The sequence below is a fragment of the Capra hircus genome, chromosome 2 (assembly GCF_001704415.2).
Source record: "Capra hircus breed San Clemente chromosome 2, ASM170441v1, whole genome shotgun sequence".
NCBI lineage: Eukaryota > Metazoa > Chordata > Mammalia > Artiodactyla > Bovidae > Capra > Capra hircus.
Genome location: NC_030809.1, coordinates 63395818 through 63418298, shown reverse-complemented (window position 1 = coordinate 63418298; position 22481 = coordinate 63395818). Strand labels below are relative to the sequence as shown.

At 54.9% G+C, this 22481-nt stretch overlaps 1 protein-coding gene across 4 annotated transcripts in view; it reads left to right on the top strand.

The window, feature by feature from the left end:
* The window catches only part of GLI2 (GLI family zinc finger 2), a 259097-nt gene that overhangs the window by 219784 nt on the left and 16832 nt on the right, over positions 1 to 22481 (top strand). For all 4 annotated transcript variants that reach the window (XM_018061648.1, XM_018061649.1, XM_018061651.1 and 1 more), the window contains 5 exons: positions 619 to 821; positions 3775 to 3960; positions 15892 to 16093; positions 17778 to 17991; positions 19632 to 19754. In XM_018061648.1, coding sequence (XP_017917137.1) covers positions 619 to 821; positions 3775 to 3960; positions 15892 to 16093; positions 17778 to 17991; positions 19632 to 19754 — 928 coding nt within the window. The remainder of the gene's footprint in view (positions 1 to 618; positions 822 to 3774; positions 3961 to 15891; positions 16094 to 17777; positions 17992 to 19631; positions 19755 to 22481) is intronic.

Genomic DNA, 22481 nt, shown 5'->3' with positions numbered 1-22481 from the left:
CTGAGCTATGAGGGGAGCCCAGAGAATGTTGGAGTAGGTTGCCGTGCCCTCCTCCAGGGGATCTTCCCGACCCAGGGATCAAACCCGGGGCTCCTGCATTGCAGGCAGATTCTTTACCACTGAGCCACCGGGGAAGCCCAGGTCTCTTTCCTGAATTGGCAGACTGGTTCTTTACCACTAGCACCACCTGGGAAGCCCATTTTCATGGTCTGTTTTCCACACCGGTTGGTAGGAAGCGTGCATCTGTCCATTAACGGAGACTTACTTGTTAACACCTCCAGCCCTGAGCAGGCCGTGGGGAAGCAGTGGTGGCAGCTCGCAGGTGTGTGGCCTGCCGAGCTTGTGGCCCAGCAGATCCAGTCCCATGTGTGCAGAATTTCATCACTGACATGAGACACGTGGGTGGTCAGCCACACCAGCCTCAAGAGCTTTCCACCTGCACTGACTGGCTCATGTGTTAATATGAGAGTTGAGACTCTATGTGAAGGGTGACCGAGGGATGTTGGTGCATAAAATAAATGTGTGATTGCTCATTTGGTTCTGCTGCTTGACGGGGTTCCCCGTGCGTCCTCCTGGGTGGGCTACACTTTCTTATAACGCTGTCATTTCTCTCTGCAGGCCTCCCGCCCTGAGCGGCAGCCCTGTCATCTCTGATATCTCATTGATTCGGCTTTCCCCGCACCCCGCCGGCCCCGGGGAGTCCCCCTTCAACGCCCCCCACCCGTACGTGAGCCCCCACATGGACCATTACCTGCGGGCCGTGCATGGCAGCCCAACACATCCCGCCATCTCTGCAGCCAGGGGCCTCAGCCCCGCGGATGGTGAGTAGGAAGGCCTGAGGTACAGGGTCAAAGGGGGCGATGCTAACTCTGATGCTGTGTGTTTCTCTCCCTTGCCCATGTGTTGGCGAACAGGCTGGCCTTCCTCCCTGGCACCCCTCAACAACAGGTCTTTAGATAAATGAGTGGTCAGAGCCAAAAGAACCAGGGGCACATTGGGTTTTGCACTCACTTTGAAGAACTATTCATAAACACCCTTAGCATGCAAAATGATGTAGTAAGAATGATAAGTTCTGTTTATTCACGAGGTCCTGTCTTGGATGAGAATTGTTTGGTTGTGAGACACCAAAGCCTGCAGAAGCTGGTATTAAACAGAGTGGATCTTGTATCAGGGTGTCTTGGGGCCCCCAGAGCAGAAGGAAGGCAGAGCCAGGCTGGTTGTCTGTCTGCATCTCTTGTGGGTCAACACATGGCCTCCAAATGGACTCCAGCCTGCAGCAGTGACCACCAGTGGCTTCATGTCCCTCTTGAGAGGATGTTGAGTGGCCCAGCTCAGAGTCAGATGACAAACCTGTTCAATTCATTTGAGACAGGAAAGTGCAGAGTCACAAAGAGAAACCAGACCAGGTAAATGGCTGCAGCCATAGGACTTGAAGATGGACAATCAGGATGTAGTCATTTGGAAATGGCCCTTTAGGATTGGACCCAGGGCTGGACTCTGCGTGGGTCCTCTGAGTGGCCTTGACCATGCCTGGCTGCCCTGAAAGGTTGTGCTGCCTCCATGTGGGGCTGCCGTCTCCCAGAAAGTGGAACCAAGCTCCTGCACATCTCTCCTGAGCATGCAGACCAGGTTCTGAATGCTGCCTCACCTTGAAGTTTACATGTGGTACAGTGGGCAGGAGGCATGTTGCCTCATGTGGAAAAGGATCCTCTGCAGACGTGGTTAGGTTGGGGATTTTGAGTCAAGAGAGATTGTCATGATGATCCACGTGGGCCTTAAATCCAGTGATAACTGTCGTTACAAGGGAGACGTGGGAGACGACGCAAAGATGGAGCCATGTGGCCACAAGCTACGGAAGCTGGCAGCTCCCAGATGCTGGAAGAAGCAAGGGACAGACTTCCCCCTAAAGCCTCCAAGAAGGGGTGGCCCTTCTGACGCCTTGATTTGAGACTTCCGGCCTCGAGAGCTGTGAGAGAATCAAATCTGTTTTCACAGCAGTTAGCGGCAAGCCTGAACTAACCTGTTACTGCAGCCCGGGAAAACTAGTACCCATAGTGACAGGGTGGTCCTCCCGAGGCCGGGGTCGGAGAGGGCCAGAGGGATGTCTGGAGGAGGGACGAGGAACAGAGTGCCCTCCTGGGGAGCCTGTGAGTCGGGGACCCCGTGGCTGAGCTAAGTGGTAAGACAGGACTGCGCTGGAGGCAGACTTCCTGTTGACAGAGCCCTGGTTTTATGCCTGCTTTCCGTATACCAGCCTTGTGGCACCAACCACACCCCCCTGGCCCAGCCCCAGACCCTTGAGACAGCAGAGAATGTACCAAGGAGACGTGGCTAATGAGCATGGCCCTGACCCCTACAGAGGGTGGGTTAGAGACCCTGAGGCCTCTCTGGTCCCCAGACCAAGCTCCCCAGTGAGCAGAGGTAGGCTGACAGGTTCATTCAGCAGCGGTGCCAGCTGGAAATTTCATCAGTGGTCTGAGGCCGAATCTGCCAGAATGTGTGTTGCAGAGGACAGTGGGCATTCCAGGGGGGCTTCAGGGAGGAGGTGGACAAGGAAGGGTGAAGGGAGGGCATTCGAGGCACAGACAGGGCAGGCAGAGGCCGTGGGGCTGCAGGCTGGGGCTCTCCCTGGAGGACGCAGCAGGAGAAGGAGGGGAGGAAGAGCAGCAAGGATGACTTGTTTCCGTGGACTGCCTGTTTCTCTCTGCCCAGCACGCGTGCATCTCCTCGAAGATCTGCCAAAGCGAATAGCAGAGAGGCTGTGAAGACAGCTCTAAGAAACTTGGGCTCTGGCGTCAACATCTGTAACTCTTAAAGCGCCAGAGTCTTCAGCTGCTAAGGGGCTCACCAGGTGATGCTTGTGAACCTAGAGAGTGGATGCGATCCCGAAGCCCTGGGACCGCACCCAGCCAGGAACGCCCAGCCCAACATTGGCTGATGCTGTCATTTTTACTAGTCATTCAACTCGTGAATATGATTGCCCCCATTTTACAGATGGAAAACTGAGCCAGCTCAGAGAGGTGGTGCCTTCTTAATTTTTCACACATGGTAAAAGCCAACTCCCAGTTGGGATAGTGGAGTGGCCAAAAAATTTGTTAAGATTTTCCTCTGATGGGAAAACCCAAATGAACTTTACTGCCAACCCAAAATTTGCTTTCCAAGCCTCCCTTTAATTAGCACCACACCCCTAAGTACTAGGCACCTTCAGGATATGCTGAAGTTCATCCTCCCACCTCCTTCCTAAGCCTCAGGCAGAGCTGAGTGCAAGGTTGAAGGCGGACAGTCCACCCTGGTTCTGCAGCTGCGGGACAGGCCGGGGGAGCTTTATCTGGCCAGGCTGGGCAAGCACTCACCTGCAGTCCCGCCTTGAGTGTTAAGGTGATTGTGGCCTGGCACCCAGCTGTCTGGCCACCCCAGCACTTCCCATTGCATCGTCTTTCTCCTTTGGAAACTCTGGTGGATCACGGACCCTGTCAGCCTGAAGCTTGGGGCTTCTGTGGGGCCTGGACTGGGAGGAGGAAGCAGTTGTTTATGGCTTTGAGGAAAGAGGAATGTGAGGCTGGAAGCGGCAGCCCCATCAGCAGAAACCGTCCCACCCCAGCCAGCCCCGCCCAGCCGTCTGCTCGGGGCTGACCTGGGACAGCGGGGTAGGGGGACCCAGGACCCTTGGGGGTGGAGGATGGCTAGAGGGTACTGAGGGGCCTCCTCAGGCCAGGTGTGTGTTCCTCTTCTTTTTGGCCAGATTCTAACACTTTCTCTCCCTCCCACCCGCAGTGGCTCACGAGCACCTTAAGGAGCGGGGGCTGTTTGGCCTTCCCGCTGCAGGCACCAACGCCTCAGACTATTACCATCAGATGACTCTCATGGCGGGCCACCCCGCGCCGTATGGGGACCTGCTGATGCAGACGGGGGGTGCGGCCAGTGCACCCCATCTCCATGACTACCTCAATCCAGTGGATGGTGAGTGCTAGGCCGGGGTTGGGGTGGGAAGCAGGACAAGGCTGACGGTTCCCTCTGGGGATGAGGCGGGTGCTGGTGGCTCACCCGCCACCGGCTGGAGGTGGCTGGAGGTGGCTCCTTTTTCCTGGAGGAGCCAGATGGAAGGGTCCGGGGTTTACCCCAACCCCTGCCGTGATTGTTTTCCATGGGGGACCAAGTGTAAACACCATGCAGAAATACATAGTGGGTCATCAAGGGCCAAGAAGTGTTGTAGGAATTGCAGACAGTCCAAAGAACAAAAAGGACTCGTGTCTGCCTTCATGGAACTTATATTATAGTGGGGAGAGACAGATAGCTCAGAAATGGGGGAAGGGGAATTCCTTAGCAGTCTTATGGGACTCTGCAAAGAGTGTGGCAGAGTCCAACATGCTGTGTGGCTAAAGAAAAGGAAAAAGGAAGTCGGGTAAGGAGCTTCAAGTGGATGGGGATACCATCTTGAATGAGGAAATCCTCACTGAGAAGATACTGGAGCAAAGAATTGGAAGAGGTGAGCCGTGCAGAAATAAGCCGAAGAGTGGTACAGGCAGGAGAGACAGCACGTGCAAAGGGCCTGAAGCAGCGTTGTGCCTGCTGGGAGCAAGAAAAGCCCAGGAGGCCAGTGGACCTGTTATCCTGTGAGTGCAGGGCCCGTAGGGTATGGCCAGAGTTCTGGGGCTGGCTGTGCTGGCCGTGCTGGCCGCTCAGGGCTTTCACAGCAGAGTGATATGGGGCCTGTGGAGAACGTTGCACAGAAGAGTAATGAGACCTGGCTTATTCTTAAAAGGAATCCCATTCTGGCTGCTGGTCAAGAACAGATTTAGGAGCAAGGTGGAAGCAGAGGTTCCAGCTGGCAGATATTGGGAGAAGTGGTCGTTTCAGGTAGATTTTGAAGGAAGAGCCACAAGATTTGTTCCTGGATGGGATGCAGAGTAAGGGAGGAAGAAAGGCGTCGAGAACAACATCAAGGTCTCCAGCCTGAGCAGTTGGAGGATAGAGTAGTCAGTGACTGAGCCAGGAGGCCACAGACACGTTTGTGTGGACGAAGGATTGGATGACCTGGGAAAATGAAGTGGGCTGGTCCTCCTTAGATGCTAAGACCCCCTCCTACCCTCTGCACTCTCACAGCTGTTTTCCTAGGTGCACCTGCACCCTGACCTTGAGCCCCTGGAGTCAAATGGAGCCCCCTGTGTGGGAGAGGGTGGAGGAGGGGTAGAACGCTAAGGACATCTCACCCCCTCCCCAGCCAGCGCTGCTCCATCTGCTGGTCTTGGAGCTTCCCCCAGAGACACCCAGGGATACAGGCCAGGCAGTGGGGCTGGAAACCACAGCAAGGCTCCTGCAGATTTGTCCTCCTCAAGCCCTTCTTCATTTCCTGATTTCAGGGAGCAGACAGGCCTGCAGGAAGACCTGCTGGGCTGCAGGCAGCCCCATGGGACCAGACAGGGCTCAGGGGGTGCTCTGCATCCCTCAGCCCCCCACCCCCATCCTCTAGTCCTCTGCCCTGGGCTTCCTGTCCACCCCTGGCCAATGCAACCACCTTATTGGCTGGAGCAAAGCCAAGCCCCTTACTTCCTAAGGCTTGGCTGAGATCTCATCTCTTCCAGGAAGTCCTTCTTGATGTCCCTTCCCTCGCCTCCCTTTCTTGTTACTGACCAGGGTTGCTGGTCTCTTTAGTCAATAGAAATTGATCAGAGGCCAGACAAGAAATTCAAAGCTTTACTGGGACCCCTGCTGCAATAGGGAGTAGTGAGAACAAGTAACAGTTTCCCTTGCTTGCCTACTCCCAAAGGGAGTTCCTCATGTGGGGGTGAGGGTAAAGGCGGGCCCAGGGGTCAGTCTGGAGGGGTGGCTTAGGTGGTTTGCCCACCCTTTAAGTGTTGCAGTGTGCAGGGGTCATGTACAGTACCTTGCTTTTGCTTCTAACACCTGGTTTTTGCTCCTGACCCTTAAGAAATGGCAATTGGGTGTTTGCTGTTTTTGTATCTTGTTGTCCACAATTCACTCCTACTGCACGTGTGTGCAGTTTTGTTTTGTTTTGGTTTAATCCCTTATAGTGTCTTTGTATTTTGTTGGTCAAGGAGACATTTGTCCAGGTGCAAGAACTGCAGCAAAGGGTCCTAGGTCCCAGCCTGTCTCATCCTCTCTATTACATCTCACACTTATGGGAGCCACCTCGTGTGGTCCCTGAGCTCCCAGTTCCCTGCCACTCCCCCCACAGGAGTGCTGCCAGGGAGGAGCATAGCAGTCCTCCCAACACCAGCTCTGTGGGCATTGTTCCATGTCACCCTCTGCCTGCCCTGAAGGGAACTCACAGCACGACCGAGCAATGCAACCAGCACCTGATCCCGTGCCTTCCCCAGGATGGTGTTTCGTCCAGGATGTGAGCTTGTCCTGGATGAAACAACAGGTGAAGTGACACCTGTCAGCCTCCTGAGGACATGTTCCTCTGTGATTTTCTCTCTCCTCCCCTTAACAGCCGTACAGGTGTCCCTACAGGGAGCAGGCTGGCTCCTGGGAGATCATAGGTGCTTGTTACTCATCACAATTAGACCCCAGATGACAGCAACAATACAGGGCATAAATGTTGCTGCTGTTGTCCAAACAGAAGTTTCCCCAAGTGATGTCTGCCTTCCAAGGGCTCAGGGTAGATGCTGCACAGACGGAGAAGCCATGGCCAAGGGGTATGGTCAGGCAGGTGTCCCCAGAGGGCAGGAGAGGCCGAGTCAGCATATGTGAGTGCGTGCTGCGTGCACACGTGCAAGCATCTAAGTGAGATCTGCCTGTGTTCCATGACTTCACACACACTCCCTGTGTGAAGGGGCTGGGATTCCCATCCCTGCTGTACGAAGAGCTCACTGGCCCAGGCTGCATACTGGGGATCCAGGCCCCCCTCCACTTGTCAACCCACCAGACCACCCCATGCAGCCCACCCTAGACTTGCCAAGTCTGTTGTGTCAGCTCCCCAGCCACCCGGTCCTGTACCAGCTCCCAGCACAGCCTCTCAACTCAGGCTCCCTCCACCTGATCCCCACCCCTCTGGATCATGTATCCCCTCCCTACTCCCATCACCCTCAGGGTCAAGCCCAGACTTTACAATGTGGCCTGAGCAGCCTTCCCTCCAGCCTGCCTCCACCCACCTACACACTTCGCTGCACTCCCCATGCTCTTGTCCCTTTGTGCCTGCCCCCGCAGGCTGGCCTGGCTCCATCCCGCAGGGGTCCCAGGGCTCAGGCCAGCTGGCACTTCTCCTGAGACACCACCCACACCAGCTCCCCTTGGGTTCTGCACCTCCCTCTGCCCACCTGCAGGACCACTCCCCCCCACCCCGCCAACCCAGGTGCACCAGCTGTACCTGGCTGGTACTTCTGTCTTCACACACCCTGCAGGTCCAGAGCATGGCTGCCAAGGAACAGGGATCTTGTGTTTGTGGGGTGAGGGAACAAGAACCTGGGGTGGAAAGATGCCACTTAGTCGGGAAGAAGCCGTGCTGAGACCAGCAGCTGTCAGCCTGCAGGAGCCTGGACAGGAACACAGCCACTTTGTTCTGGGGTGCTCAGTGCTTGACAGCAAGTGGGGCTGAGCATCTGAGGCAAGGGGTCAGGTGAGCTCAGCGGTGGGCGTGGGAGCTGCCCTGAAGAACTCGGCACACCTGTTGCTGTCCTGCCTCTGCCTCTGTCTTGAGGGTGTGATGGGCTTCAGGGTGCAGAGAGGAGCATCACCACCTCCAGCCTCGGCCTGAACAGACGCTGACTCATGGCAGGTGATTTTCCTGAGTCCTGATAGATTTCAGCAACAGACTGTTTCTTTGCCCTGTTTCCCATCAGTTAGGATCCAAGGAAATCAGCGTGAAGTGTGCTGTGATTTCCTGTATTTGTTGTTACCTACATCGTTTTTTTCAAACCAGTTTCAACCAGAACTTTGCTTCCGCTTTTCCAAGTTCTAGGCGTTTCTGTGCAGCTCCCATGTCTACGAGGATGTGTTGCTCACGTGGCCCCTGGGAGATTCAGGTGGTCACGGTCCAGGCCTGTGCCTGGTGGAGCCCGGACCTGTCTCAGGGGAGTCCCCGGCCCCCACTCCTGTGAACCATGGGAGCCAGGAAAGCCCATCAGCTCCAGCGTTTCTGGCTGGTCCCAGCTGCACAGACCTGGGGAGAGATGCTCCCAGGACGCTCTGTCCACCCAATGGAGGTCTGTGGTTCTTCCAGTCAAGTTTCTTTGTGCTCAGACTCTCATAGAGGAAGGTGTACCGGCCGGGGGCCAGGGCAGTGGGGCTCAGGGGACTGCCTGTGAAGGGGCCCTGTGGCTCTGAGGGCCCGCGTTCACATGAGGAACCTGCCCATACGCAGGACAGTGAAGTGCAAGCTCCCTGTGGGTGCAGGGTCCCTGAGAGCTCGTGGGGAGTCGGGGAGACTGTGTGTGTGTGTGTTTCTCTCTCGTCACACACCCACACTCATATCGCACTCATGCCATATCCACCACCACACATACCATACCCCCACCACACACACACACATACCACACACACACACATAAGCACACACCATACCCCCACCACACTCACACACCATACCCCTCCCCTCCATACACACACCCTGCACCCACACATGCTACATCCCCACTACATGTACACACACCACAAACACACACATAAACACATACCATGCCCCCCACACACACACTGCACCCGCACATGCCACATCCCCACTACACACACACACACACACACCACAAACACACACATAAGCACACACCATACCCCCCCACACACACACCACAAACACACACATAAGCACACACCATACCCCCACCACACTCACATACCATACCCCTCCCCTCCATATACACACCCTGTACCCACACATGCTGCATCCTCACTACATGCACACACACCACAAACACACACATAAGCATATACCATACCCCCCACACACACACACACACTGCACCCGCACATGCCACATCCTCACTATACACACACACACACACACACACACACACACCACATATACGTGCCATACCCCCACCACACACACACTCACTCACTCTCCTCATTCATTCTGAGGATACTTACTGATGACCTACTGTGTGCCAGGCATGGTGCTAGGTGCTGGGGATGCAGTATGCCAAGCCCTGCGCTTGCGGTATTTACCGTCCAGTGGGGCTGTTCTGAGGAAGGTCCTTGTTGGGACAAAGAATACCTGTCCCCAGGCCGCCCCACTTCCCCAGTCTCCTTCCTCAGCTCCTTCCCTTCATGTTCCCAGAGGAGGCAAAACTATGGGGGAGAGAATTTCCAGAGGCATCAAGTGTCAAGCTAAGGCGTGGAGATCAGGTCCACCCACCTACTGTGAGGAGGCCTGCGGAGAGGGTGTCAGGAAGGCCACCCAGGGCCACATCGGCAGAGAGTGACCCCAGTCCACCCAGTGGCAAACCAACCACAATCTTACTTTAGCCAAGTACCATTTGCACAATTATTTATTTAATATTATATTTTTAACAGTCTTACCTTAGCATAAATGTTTATTTTTTTATGAAATGAGAAACCCATTGATATCTGTGGAAGAGGTCCCCATCTGTGTATCTGTCAAGCCTAAAGTGGTCTCCTTTGGGTTGTGTGTGTCCTAGGCTGGTAGAGATGCCACAGTCTTAGCAGTGAGGTTGGAGGTGGTGGGTACCTATTAAATGGAAAAGCCAAGCCCTCTCTCTGCCCTCCAGAGCACGGGGCCAGGCTGTGGGCAAGACAAGGGGCATTGCCTGAGGAAGCCCCCCGCCTCTGCTGGAGCCTCCAGGTGGTCAATGAAGGACCATTGCCCCATTCTTTAAGGAGGCTGATTTATAGCCAGAAGCTGTGGAATAATGTGCCTTTGGAAGGTAATAGATAACCAGTCAGGGAATCCAAGGTTATCATTCTGCCTAGTGGTTCTCTAGAGAGCAGGGAAGTCACTGGTTGTCACCGGGGCCTTAAGATGGAATTTTCTCATGTGATGCTGTTGAGTATCGGTGATTTAACGGCAGACTGGCAGCAGCCGCAATCCCAGCCCCTCCCACCCTCACCACATTGAGAAGATTGAAATGTTTCCGATTGAAATGTTGTCTGTTTACAGACCATATTTCCTTGGAGCTGTATATTTTATCGTCATATTGACACTAATTTGAATCGGATGTCACCTCCGTTCTGACGCCCGTTCTTTATGCTGCCTGCAGGTCCAGGGAGGTTTCAGAAACCAATTACATTGATCACACCACAGAGAGGCAGAGGAGGTGACGGAGGGACTGATAGAGGCCTCATTTGGTTGGGGAGTCTGAGCCCAGCCCGCCAACAGGAGGGAGACCAGGGGCAGGGTGCTGAGTGCAGGCTCAGGCTGGATGGTGTGTCCGGGTCATCTGGTAGAGCTGCAGAAACAGTCTCATGACACAAGTGTTAGGAAGTCCCTGTCCAGGTGAGGAGCCTCAGGCCCAGAGCCCTACATTTCTTTTATCTCTATCACAGATCCAGGAAATACCCTCAATCTCACACCTCTGGGCTCCAAAACCTTGGTGCTTTTTACTCCCCCACAAGAGGGTTTGTGGACAGCTAAGTGTGGGGCAGGTTAAGGTCCTCAAGCTAGATTTCCTTAGAGCATCTCCTCAGTGAATCCAGAAGTGATCTGAGTGAGGGGCTGGGCCGTGCAGGAATGCTCCCTGAGCAGGAGTGAGAGTTCAGGAGCCCTGACACGAGGCTACATGTGTGAGCTCAATCGCTCAGTCGTGTCCAGCTGTCTTTGCAACCCCATGGACTGTAGCCCGCCAGGCCCCTCTGTCCATGGGATTTTCCATTTCTGACACCCAGCTCAGAGCCTGTAGACAGGGACAGACACTGGGTCTTCCTAGGTCCAGGATCTGATTTTACATCTCCTGCTGATCCCAGCTGCCCCAGGAAAAGCCACACTCCCCCTCCCACCCCTGCAAGCACTCCAGGGTTGCCTGGGCTCACCCTGCTTAGGTGGTATCTGTCGAATCCTGCCTGGAGCTGCAGGTACCACTGTGTCCTCTCACTGGGATTCTGAGATCCAGGAGATGAGGCCAAGCATCCTTGCTTGCAGCCCCCACAGTGTCCAGGCCTGTGCTGGGCAGCTGCTGTGCAAGGGTCTAATGGGTGCTTGAACTAACACACAGATGAACAAAAGGAAGGACTAATGGATTAAACGTGGTCCAGATGCAGGTGATGGCAGGACTGGGTGGCATCTGGCATGCGCCCAGGTGAGAGCAGGCAGGTGGCTGGTCACGCAGTGGCTGTGGGCTATCAGAACAGGGGCACCCACAGATGAATGGACGTGACGACTCCACCAATCCCAGTCATAAATCACAGGAGAAGCCACGGGAAATGAGTGCCAGGCTTTTCTTTCTATTTAGTAATTTATCAAGGGAAGAGGCACATTAATAAACATATTTCCCTTGAGGGGTGGGAATAACAGAGATGAATATCACTGTCAGATTTGGCCTGTTTCCTCTTGTTAGGGGCGCTCGTGAGGGTGGGAATCCAAATATTAGTAGCAAAATCTTTTTTTAACATATTACAAAGATGTGTGTATTTCTTAATTTGTGTGATATTACAGCTCACTCCACCCATGTATTTTCCCATTTGCCACTCAGTTCATAATAGAAGTCTTTTGAAAGATTCACTTTTACATCGTGCTTAGAGTTGCCTTTAAAGTGATCATGAACAAGGAATGAACCCAGTAAATAAGAATTAAGAAGCTTAGAGGATGCCCAGATGGATGGATGAGTGTTTAGGGACAGACGTCCTCCTGTGTGGCCCAGTCATTTCTCTCTAGATCTGCTGTCTTTTTTTTATTATCATTATTTTAAGGCTGCCCAGGGATGCAGGATCTTAGTTCCCCAGCCAGGGATCAAACCCGTGCAGGGGAAGCATGGAGTCCTAACCACTGGCCCAACAGGGCATTCCCTAGATTTGCTGTACTTTATTCCATTATTAGCTCTAAGCTCACCTTGCTCACCAAAAGAGTCCTCCTTGCCCCTAAAGAAGCCATATTGCTGCTGCTGCTGCTAAGTCACTTCAGTCGTGTCCGACTCTGTGCGACCCCATAGACAGCAGCCCACTAGGCTCCTCCATCCATGGGATTTTCCAGGCAAGAGTACTGGAATGGGGTGCCAATGCTGTCTCCAAAAGAAGCCGTGTTAATTCAGCTTTATTTTGGAAGCTCTACTGGGTTTGAGGCACTGTCCATGGTGCTGTCCCTGAGTTGTCAGGGGAAAACTGCTGCGCTGCACCCATTGTCCAGATGAGCATAGGGAGGCTCGAGACGCTAAGTCATGCACCCAGGACAGCCGCTACACATCAGTCTGTCTGTGTGCGCCCATTGCTGTGGGGGTGTGTGTCTCCACCTAGGGCCCCCAAGCCCATGAAAGCCGTCCCTGGTTATCTGTCCTTACCACCTGGGCAGAAGCAGTGCGGTGATGGTTCTGGTGTCCTGCTTTTCAATCATTCTCTACTTCCCCTGGCTGTGAGACCTTGGGCAAACTTCTTGTGTTACCCTTTGTAAAATGTGGCTCATAATAGTCCCTTCCCTATGGGACAGTTGTGAAGATTAAACTGCTTTATGCTTTAAAATGCTTAGAAGTCACAGACACCCTCGGGCACTCAGTAAATACTGACTTTGAACCGTTCTCCCTTGACACACCAGGCCTCTGCCCCATGCCCAGTGTTTAGCATCTCCACTGAGCTAACCACAGAGCCAGCTGATCCCAGTGCTGGGATTCAGTGGTGAGCAGGGAGCCCTTGTCCCTGATTCACAGAGGCAGGAGGAACAGGAGCAACCAGACATACACAAGAGGGTTCAAACTCCCTCAGAAGGGACTGGGGTGCCCTGAGATCACCGGGGCAGCGGGGAGGGCAGCCCAACTCCAGGAGGTCAGCGACATTTTCCTGGGGAAAGTGATGACCCAGCTGAGGACAGAGCACTGCAGACAGAGGAAATAGTACATGCAGAGGCCTGTGCCAGGGACGGGAGGAGGCTGGCAAGGGAGGCAGGCGGGAGCATCACCGGGCCACTGTGTAAGCCACACTGAGGACTTGTGCCTTTTTCATGACAGCAGCGGGAGCTCTGGAGAGGTTTGGGGTGGGCAGAGACAAGGATGTGATCTGGCTTGGCCACAGTGAGGAATGCGGATTGGATGGCAGTTAGTTAAGGGCCCCGGGATGCCCTAGGCAGTTGGTGGGCTGGACTGGTGGAAGTCGAGAGAAAGGGGGCATGTGGAGGGCTTCAGCGGAGACTCAGCTGTGAGCGAGATGAGGAAGGGTCAGGCCGACTCCCACTCCCCAACTCTGCTGCTGTATGGGTGGCGGGTGCCCACAAGGCCCAGCCCTGCAGGAGTGGAGCTGTGTGGGCTGCTGCCCTTCAGATGCGGGAGGCCAGGTGGGCAACTGCTGTCAGAAAGTTCACTGTCAGAGCTGCTTCAAGTGGGGAATGGAAAGCAGTTTGTGGTGAGATCTTGCTGGCCCCGCCCCTCCCCACCTCTCTGAAGGTGGACACTGAAGACCCAGAAAAGCCGCGCATCAGGGCTCCTCTGGACCTGGGTCCGAATCCTGCCCTTGAGCAAGTTTCTAACCTCCCCAAACCTCAGTTTCTTATTTGCACAGCTGGGTTTGCATCTCGGGGGACCGTTCAGTTCATGTCTGACTCTTTGCGGCCCCATGGACTGCAGCATGCCAGGCTTCCCTGTCCATTACCAACTTCCGGGGGACACTCTTGGGGGACAGTGGTGGCTGTTAATTGCAACAGTGGGTCTGAATGTCCTAATTGGTGGCCATCGCTGGGTTATACATCACATCAAAATCCAGAAGCAGGCATTTATCACCAAAGGGATACACACCATCTCTAGTTGCTGACAGGCCAGGATGTGTCTGTTCTTGGTCCAGAATGATTGTTCAGATGGATGGGTGCAGCACAGCGCAGCCTCCATCAGGCTGACCTTGTGTTCCTGGGCTCCTTCCCACCACAAGAGAAAGATGGTGACATGGTCTCAGTGTGTCACCTGCTGGCCTGGGTGCCAGCCATGCTCCTGGGCCCCTCTGTGAGGCAGTGTCCCCCACAGCATCTATGGAGCACCTTCTGTGTACCCACCATAGCCCTGCTTCCTAAAAGATATACAAGCCCCAGTTCTCAGAACCCAAACAGAATACACAGACAAAAACAAGATGTGCTACAAGTGCTTCATCCTTCTGGTTGAAAACAAAGTCTACAACTACATGCATGCTGCAACTGTGGAGTATTTTGGAGTACCCAGGCCATCTCAGCATCTGTCATCCCATTGCAGCCTGGTGACCCCAGTGTTGAAAGGGTTCGCATTTTATACTAAGGACATGGAGGAACATTCCAGTCTTGTACAGCTTAACAGTTTGCCCCAAGCCATGCAGCTGACTTGTACAGACATACATACAGGGTACCAGCCCTCACCCCACCCCAGGCCATTGGTCTTGGACCCAGCATCCCTCATCCATAAGGGAGACAGTTAGGAGAGAAAATACCAGAATCCCCTTGCCGCCGGAGGATTCCAGGGCCTCCTCTATCCTCTCCACAGCCTCGGAGAGGTGTTTCTCCTCGGGGCCCAGCAGTAAGGGATTTCCCAGATTTGCCAGCCAAGGATAAGGGTTGGGGGAGAGCCAGGCATGGTCGCGCCCCAGGGCAGGAGACAGTGGAGCAGCGGCTCAGCTGAGGCTTCTTCACTTGGTGGCTGTGGGCTTTCTAGGGGGCCAGCTGGTCCTGGGGGTGGGAGTTCAGAGGGTCACAGGGTTCAGTCCTGCCCCCAGTGCTCCTACAGTGCTGGTGGTGTGGCACCCTGCTATGCTGACCCTGCAGCCAGGACAGCCTACGTCTTCCTGGAGCAGGGACCTACAGGGTCTGAGCAGGCAGAAGGGAGGAAGGCATCGCGAGCCCAGGCATGGGAGTGGGTTGGGCCAGGCCACGTGCGTCAGAGGCTGGGTTCCAATAGCCACTGCTCTTGTTCACAGGCAACCCCTCCAGCCCAAATGAGCCTGCATCCCACAGGAGGGAAGAGGGCAGGCAGGGGTACAGCATGCCCCTGTGCCAGGCATGGCTCACTCGTCACCTGATTCACTCTACAGCACAGTCATGGAGTCTGCCCTTTACAGTGAGGGAACGGGCCCAGGGAGGGCCTGGAGAAGTTGGAAACCTTGGCGGGTGGGTCGTTGTCCAGAGATGGTGTCAAAACATTTCAAGGCCTCTGTGTGTCCAGAGGGGAGAACAGGACCCTAAACAGCAGAGGAGACGCTGTAAGCAGGAGCCTGTGGGAACAGGGAGCCCTGCTGGGGGCAGGTCCTCCTCCCTCCCCGCAGTTGTGTGTGTATGTACCGGGGAGGGGAGAGAGGACTCATGGGCAGTCAGTTAGCGTGTAAGTGTGTGTGTGCGCCTGTGTATCATACAGCTGATCATGCTGGATGAAGGAAGCTGGAGGAGAAAGATGATTCCATTTTGTAATAGACAAATATGCAGAACAGGCAACTCTAAGCCGTCTGTGAGAAGCCAGGGAGGTGGGCTGCCCCTGGGGAGGGTCGGGAAGGGGCAGAGTGGCTGCTGGGCCCTGCTTCTCGGCCTGATGCTGGCTTCTTGGATGGGTTCCCTTAATGAGAGGCCACCAGGCAGCTCACCTACGGTGTGCACCTAGGCCGTGCTTTGAGCATCGCTGCCTGCAGTCCCGGTGGCACACCAGGTGTGGACAGATCATGCTGCTGAAGGGCAAGCTGAAATGGAGAGGCCCATGCCCCAGAGCCCCCAGCTGCACAGGGGCAGAGCTGTAGTCCCGTCAGACCGGTCCCCTTCCCCCGAGTCCCATCCCCCGTCCCATCCCCTCTGCGAGCGCCATCATGCTGATGTGGCTTGGCTTGGATGTTCCACAGTGTCGCGTTTCTCCAGCCCCCGGGTGACACCCCGCCTGAGCCGCAAGCGAGCGCTGTCCATCTCCCCGCTCTCAGATGCCAGCCTCGACCTCCAGCGCATGATCCGGACCTCGCCCAACTCGCTGGTGGCCTACATCAACAACTCCCGCAGCAGCTCGGCCGCCAGCGGCTCCTATGGACACCTGTCGGCTGGTGCCCTCAGGTGAGCCTGGGCCAAGAGCTGGGGCAGGAATGGAAGCCTGGTGGGGGCCCAGAGGGGAGGGTCTGCACAGGCCATCCCAGGAGAAAGACAATATTTGTATTATTTTTAATTTGTTAAAGTATAGTTGATTTGCAATGTTGTGTTAGTTTCTGCTGTACAGCAAAATGACTCAGTTAAACAGATAATCTTTTTCATATTCTTTTCCATGATGTTTTAGCCCAGATATTGAATATAGTTCACTGTGCTATCCAGTAGCACCTTATTATTTATAGGACTTGCTGTATTTGTAAGTCAGCCGACTTGGCTACTATTCCATGAATTCAAAACCAGCAGGGATGATGTTGAAATGTGCCAACATTTGGGTACATCTTCCTGAGTCTGTTTTTCACCCACCAAACAATTTCTGATGTGATTAGTTACCCTTACCGAGCCTGTTATGAAAGATTCCACCGTAAAGTCAAAGGCTGACTTTCCTAATATTTCAGTAGGTGTCCCTGACCAGCACTGGGGCTACTGGAAGTACGATACTGACTTGGCCTTCACATGTCTGGGCTGGCAGAGGCCTCCCTCCTGGGTCACAGCATGGCACACCCAAACCTCCTCAACAGTGCCTACCCTGTCCCCTCTGTGCAGCCCTTGGCTGTTGAGAGAACTCAGACTCCAGCCAACCTGACTGAAACCCACGTCCTTCCCATGGCGCTCCAGAAAGAGGGCAGGGGTGCAAATAGGAATGTCAGGAGAGCTCAGCCCAAGGACCAGGACGAGGAAGGATAATGATTGCATCTGTTATCTTTTGGTGCATGGCAGAACAAACAGAAACCAAAAAACAGTTTGGTAGTGGTTTCAAACAACAGTAGACGTTTACCATCTTGCACCATTTCCAAAGGTTAGGAGTATGAGACTGGCTTAGCCTCAGGTCTCAGGAGGTTGCCGTCAAGTTGTCGGCCAGTGAGACTCACCTGCATCTGGGCATCTGTTTCCAGGATGGCTTGCCCTCGGGGCTGTTTGCGCAAGCTTCTGCTCCTCTTCACAGGAGCCCCCCACATGCTGCTTGAGCATACTCAGAGCATGGCAGCCAGCTCCCCTTCCTCCAATCCCCACGGGAAGTGATCCCACAGAGAGCAGGGAGGAAGCCACAGCATCTTCTACGACTTAGCCTCAGAGGGTACCATTTCTCCCTTGATAGATCTTGTTCTGTAAAGAATGGTGGGTTCATAGGCAGGTGGCCTGGTAGAGCTCAGAAGTGCAGTAGGAGTTCAAGAAAAGAGGAGAATGTGAACAGAGGGCTCAGGGTGCACTTCCTGGACGAGGGGGCATTAGAACAGACTTCAGAGGTCAAAATGGATTCAAATAGTCCAGGAGCATCAGTGATGCAGGGGTGCATCTCAGGCATCAGAGCAGCGAAGGGCCAGGATGTGGGGAGTGACTTGCTAGGGCAGAAGGCTGCATCCTGGGGCAGGGCCTAGTGTCTAGCACTGAAGAGGATGACTGAGACAGCAGGCAGTGGGGAGCCGCAGCTGGTGCTTGAGTGAGGTAAAGTCACAGTGATGGGGAAAGGTCAACAACGTGACCATCCTGATCTCTGGGCAGGGTCCTGTCTGCCCAGGACGTGTGAGCCTCACAGAACCATGCCCCCCACCCCAGCCCAACCCTACTCCTTCACCTTGTCTGCCCTTCTCTGCAGCCCAGCCTTCACCTTCCCCCACCCCATCAACCCCGTGGCCTACCAGCAGATCCTGAGCCAGCAGAGGGGCCTGGGCTCAGCCTTCGGACACACGCCACCCCTGATCCAGCCCTCGCCCACCTTCCTGGCCCAGCAGCCAGTGGCCTTCACCTCCATCAGTGCCACACCCACCCAGCTCAGTAGCAGCAGCAACTGTCTGAGTGACGCCAATCAGGTAGGTGGGTGCAGGGAGCAGGGGGCCCACCAGCTACTGCTATGAACCCAGGGAAGGCTGATTGTGGCCATCTCATGCCAAGAACTTGTGGAAGGACTCTGGGCATAGGTCTGGCTGGCAGGATACCTCTGGGCAGAGACCACGTGATCAAATCGGCCTTAGGCTGGATGCCCGGTCAGGAGGGCATCCACTTGACTTCACACTGCCCTGGGGCCTCACACTGCCCTCACTCCCTGTGGGCAAGTGCCCAGCCTCTGTTTTTTGGCCATCTGTCTAATAAGACTAATGAGCCTGGAGAAACTCTAGGATTCAGAGTCAGGCATCATACAGGGACTTCATACATAGCTTGTAACATGGATGAAACAGATGGAGGCATGACTAATACCATGTAGCTTAGTTTTAGAGCATGACAGCCATCTTATTTGACTTTCCCAATGGTCCTTGGACAGGCCTGGGCCCACTCACACAGTACCTGGCACACACTTGGTGCCATAAGCATTTGATGAATGAATGAGGTCCTTTTTTGCAGATGAGGAAATGTAACTAGAGTCACTGAGACAGTGTGAGACAGTGAGGAGGGCACAGGCCTTGGAATCAGACAGTGCTTTGAACCCTGATTTGCCCGAAAGCTCTTTCAGCCTGACCTGACGCCCCTGCAGAATAGGGCCTGCCATCTATATTAAGTCGTTGTACCTGGGTCCACCTGGATCCCGGTTAGCACCCATGATGACAGTTCTTGAGGTGAAGCACAGGCCACTCAGTTTAGGAGCAGCTGTTTTCAAGAAAGTTCTCCCTAGGGCTCCAGCCAGCCACCCGGCACCTCCCCCAGAGGGTGGCTGTCAGCTTCTGCCACATCCCCTGACACTTGAACTGTGGTGCTGGAGAAGACTCTTGAGAGTCCCCTGGGGAGCCAGGAGATCAAACCAGTAAATCCTAAAGGAAATCAACCCTGCATAGTCATTGGAAGGACTGATGCTGAAGCTGAAGCTCCAATACTTTGGCCACCTGATGTGAAGAGCTGACTCACTGGAAGACCCTAATGGTGGGAAAGATTGAAGGCAGGCGGATAAGGGAACGACAGGGGATGAGATCATTGGATGGCATCACCGACTCAATGGACATGAGTTTGAGCAAACTCCAAGAGATGTATAAGACAGGGAGGCCTGGCGTGCTGCAGTCCATGGGGTCACAAAGTCAGACACAACTGAGCAACTGAACAACTGATGCTGTAGCTCTAACCTGCTTGTCCTGAGGAACCACGCTCTTCTGTCCTATTCCCTGAGTGGCCAGGCCCTATCATCCTCAGAGTTGCCCCTGACTCGGACAGCTGAGAAGTTGAGGCCACTGAGTCAGGGGTGGGGGTCCCCAGCATTTCGCAAAGAGAGGGTCTCCTGCTCCATCTATGTGGGGTGGGGGCTACATAATGGGGAGGAGGGTGCTGATGGGCCAAGCTCTGGGCTCTCCTGGCCGTGCCTGGGCCTGAGGACTGAGCTGGGGTGGGGGTGGGAGTGTTTCTGAAACTGCAGTCACAAGTGTTGACATAGATGGTCTGTGTGCAGAAAGTCCCAGAGGCAAAGCCTCAGGAAAACTTGGGAGGTCCTGCCTGCATGTGATGGGTCCCTCTATGCTCCCTTCTTCAGAACAAGCAGAGCAGTGAGTCAGCCGTGAGCAGCACCGTCAACCCCATCATCATTCACAAGCGCAGCAAGGTCAAAACTGAAGCCGACGGCCTGCGGCCAGCCTCCCCACTGACCCTAACACAGGTAACCTGCCAGCTGTTCTTGGGCCGCGGCCTGGCCTCGTCCCCTAGGGGCCGTGACTCACTGTTGGGAATGGGTGATGGACAGCTCGCATGAATGAATGAGTAACTGAATGACCCAGAGAGGGCGCATTGTGAGTTCAAGGAGGGCTGGAGCTGTGTCCCTGCTCCCTGCACCCCATGTGCTCATCAAGCACCCGCTGAACAAAAGAAGGAAGGGAGGCAAGGATGCTGGGTCTGCAGCACAAGCCCCAGGTAAACTGAGTCGCTTACAGCCCCTGAACGGCTCAGGCCTGTCCTCGCTCCCTCTCCCTGGAAATCTGTCCCCCACTTTATCCCCTGGACAGTAGGAGTCACATCCACCCAGAGGCTCCCCCACCCCCACCCCGCCAGCTTCTGGGTCACTTTGTCTCCTGCGCTGCACGGTCAGCTTTAGAACGGTGATGCTTTAGGAACAGTGCCTGGTTTGGCTCTGCGCCACTGGGTTTGCACAGGGCCTGGTGTGCAGTAGCTGGGAGACAAGGTTTTCTAAGGACTCGGTGCCAAGTTGAGGGAGTGAGTGTTCCAGTGTGCAGGAGGGGAGAGGGGACAGGTTCTGGTGGGAAGGAGAGGAACAGAGCCACCTGAGGCCCATAATGGGCCTCTGAGTCCCTGGAGATCCTGCCACTTGTTCTAGCATCAGGCTGGCAGGCATGTAGCCCCAGCTCCTGGGAGGGTCAGTGTGCATACTGAGCTCCAGGGCCGCCTCTCATGGTACCTCCACCCATTATTGCAGAATCAGCAGCTTTGACACTGAGCGTCCTGGGGGCCTCTGGTCCCCATCTCCCCTACCTCTGCCGGACCATCCTTTATCAAACCTGTAAGCCATCGGGCATGCTCCGGGCACTTAATTTTTATGAAATATTGGGTCCTGTTATTGTCAGGCAAACACAGGGGTTGGTGACAAATTTTTCTCCCTTCACTGACGCCAAAGCATCTCCGCGTGATGCATGGTCTCCACGCGGCCGGCCATCACTGGGGGCCGTTGAAATTGATGAGGACAGCACGCATCCAAGGGAGATAAATGCACTGGAGCTGCAGGGACAGGACTGCAGGGCATTGTGGGGGGCAGTTCAGGCAAGGGCGCTCAGCCCCGGGGAGCCTGCTGCCTTTCCTCACTCAACCCAGTGTCAGGGGGTGGGGTGGGGGCTGGCACACAGAGCCCTCCCTCCTGCCTAGCTCGGCTCCCACCTCATGTCAGGAAAAGACAGGCGTTTTTCACCAGGAGGCTGTCGCCATGTCACTCAGGGTCCTGATTCAGTGACCTGACTCCTTTGCTCCCTGACTCACTTGCAAGGTGGATGGGCTCTTTCTCTTGGCAGAACAGAACAAGTCCCTCCTGGGCTTCAGCCCTCAGACTCCTGGGCTAGGATGCCAACCCGCTGAATCTGGAGACCTGCCCCTCTTCTCCGTCCTCCTCCGCTCAGGTCCACCTGGCAGCTTTTTCAACCTTTTCCGAAATAAGCAGATCAGGCAGCTTGAGGAGTAATAAGGTTATCTCCAGTTTTTCTGGAAGTGCTGAGGCATTCAGAGGCCCCACCCATTGCTAGACATTCGGGACAGAATGTTCCCGCCCCTCCTTTTAAGGTGGGCTGAGTGCTGCTGCCTGGGGACTTACTGAACACCATGTCATCATTTTCCAGAACGCAAACATTGATTGTAAGGTGCTCTGGGAAATGACACCTAGAACCCACCTCTTGGAGGAGCCCGTGTAGCATTTTGGAAAGCCGGTCCTAGGTGCGAGTCTGCAACAGCCATGGACGGGTCACAGGGCTGGTTTCTGCCCCAAGAAATGCACTCAGCTTCTGGAGGGAGGCTGAAGTGGGGGCTGCAGCCTCCAATTCATTGAGTCTCTAGAGCCTGTGGGGGCTGGGGTGCCTGGCTGTGGGGAGAAGGTATCTGTCCCCCAACTCAGCCTGAGCTATGAATGCTTTCCCTGGAGGCTCTTTTGAAAGACAGAACATTCCTGCCATTTTGGAAATAGTTTGCAAGTGAAACAGGTCCCCTAACATCTGCCCCTTTGCCTGACTTTGCCCTGAGCCTTCCCTGTAGGCCAAGGGGTCCTGGGGAGGCCTCGCCCGCTCTGGGGGTCCTCGCCAGGCCTGCCTCCCAACCTGGCCATCTGTGCCTCTCCCCAGGCCCTCTCCTGGAACCACTCAGATTGTCCCGGGCTCCCTGCTTTGAGGCTGCCCGCCCCCACGAGCTCTGTTAGCATCAGCTGGGATGGGGGCGGCCCTGTGGGGTTTACTCTCAGTCTGTTGCTGCTCCTGGAGGAAAAGGCTTTGTCCTCTTTGAAAGGAGCTTTGATGCCTGTAATCAGTGGAAGGCGCACCTTAGAGGCCTTTCCTTCCCCCTGAAATGGGCACGTGTGGGCTCCAGCGTGGCCAGAAACATGAACCCAGACCTAGGTAACCACAAATGTGTTCTGGAGGGAACGGTCAGCCTCCACTTGAATGTTAGGGTGCCTGGCTGTGGTAGCAGCATACAGACACCCACATTTTAGGCCTGTTGCAGGGAAGCCGATGCTGGGAGAGTACTCGGTGCCATGTATGACCCTGGGAGGAGGGGACAGTACAAGGATAAGGCCAGGCCAATGTGTGTGGAGTTTCCTTTTGCCTCCAAACAAGAGCTGACCCTGTTCATATACAGGCTGTGAATACAAATGCCCCATCCCAGGCTGTGGGGCCCACCC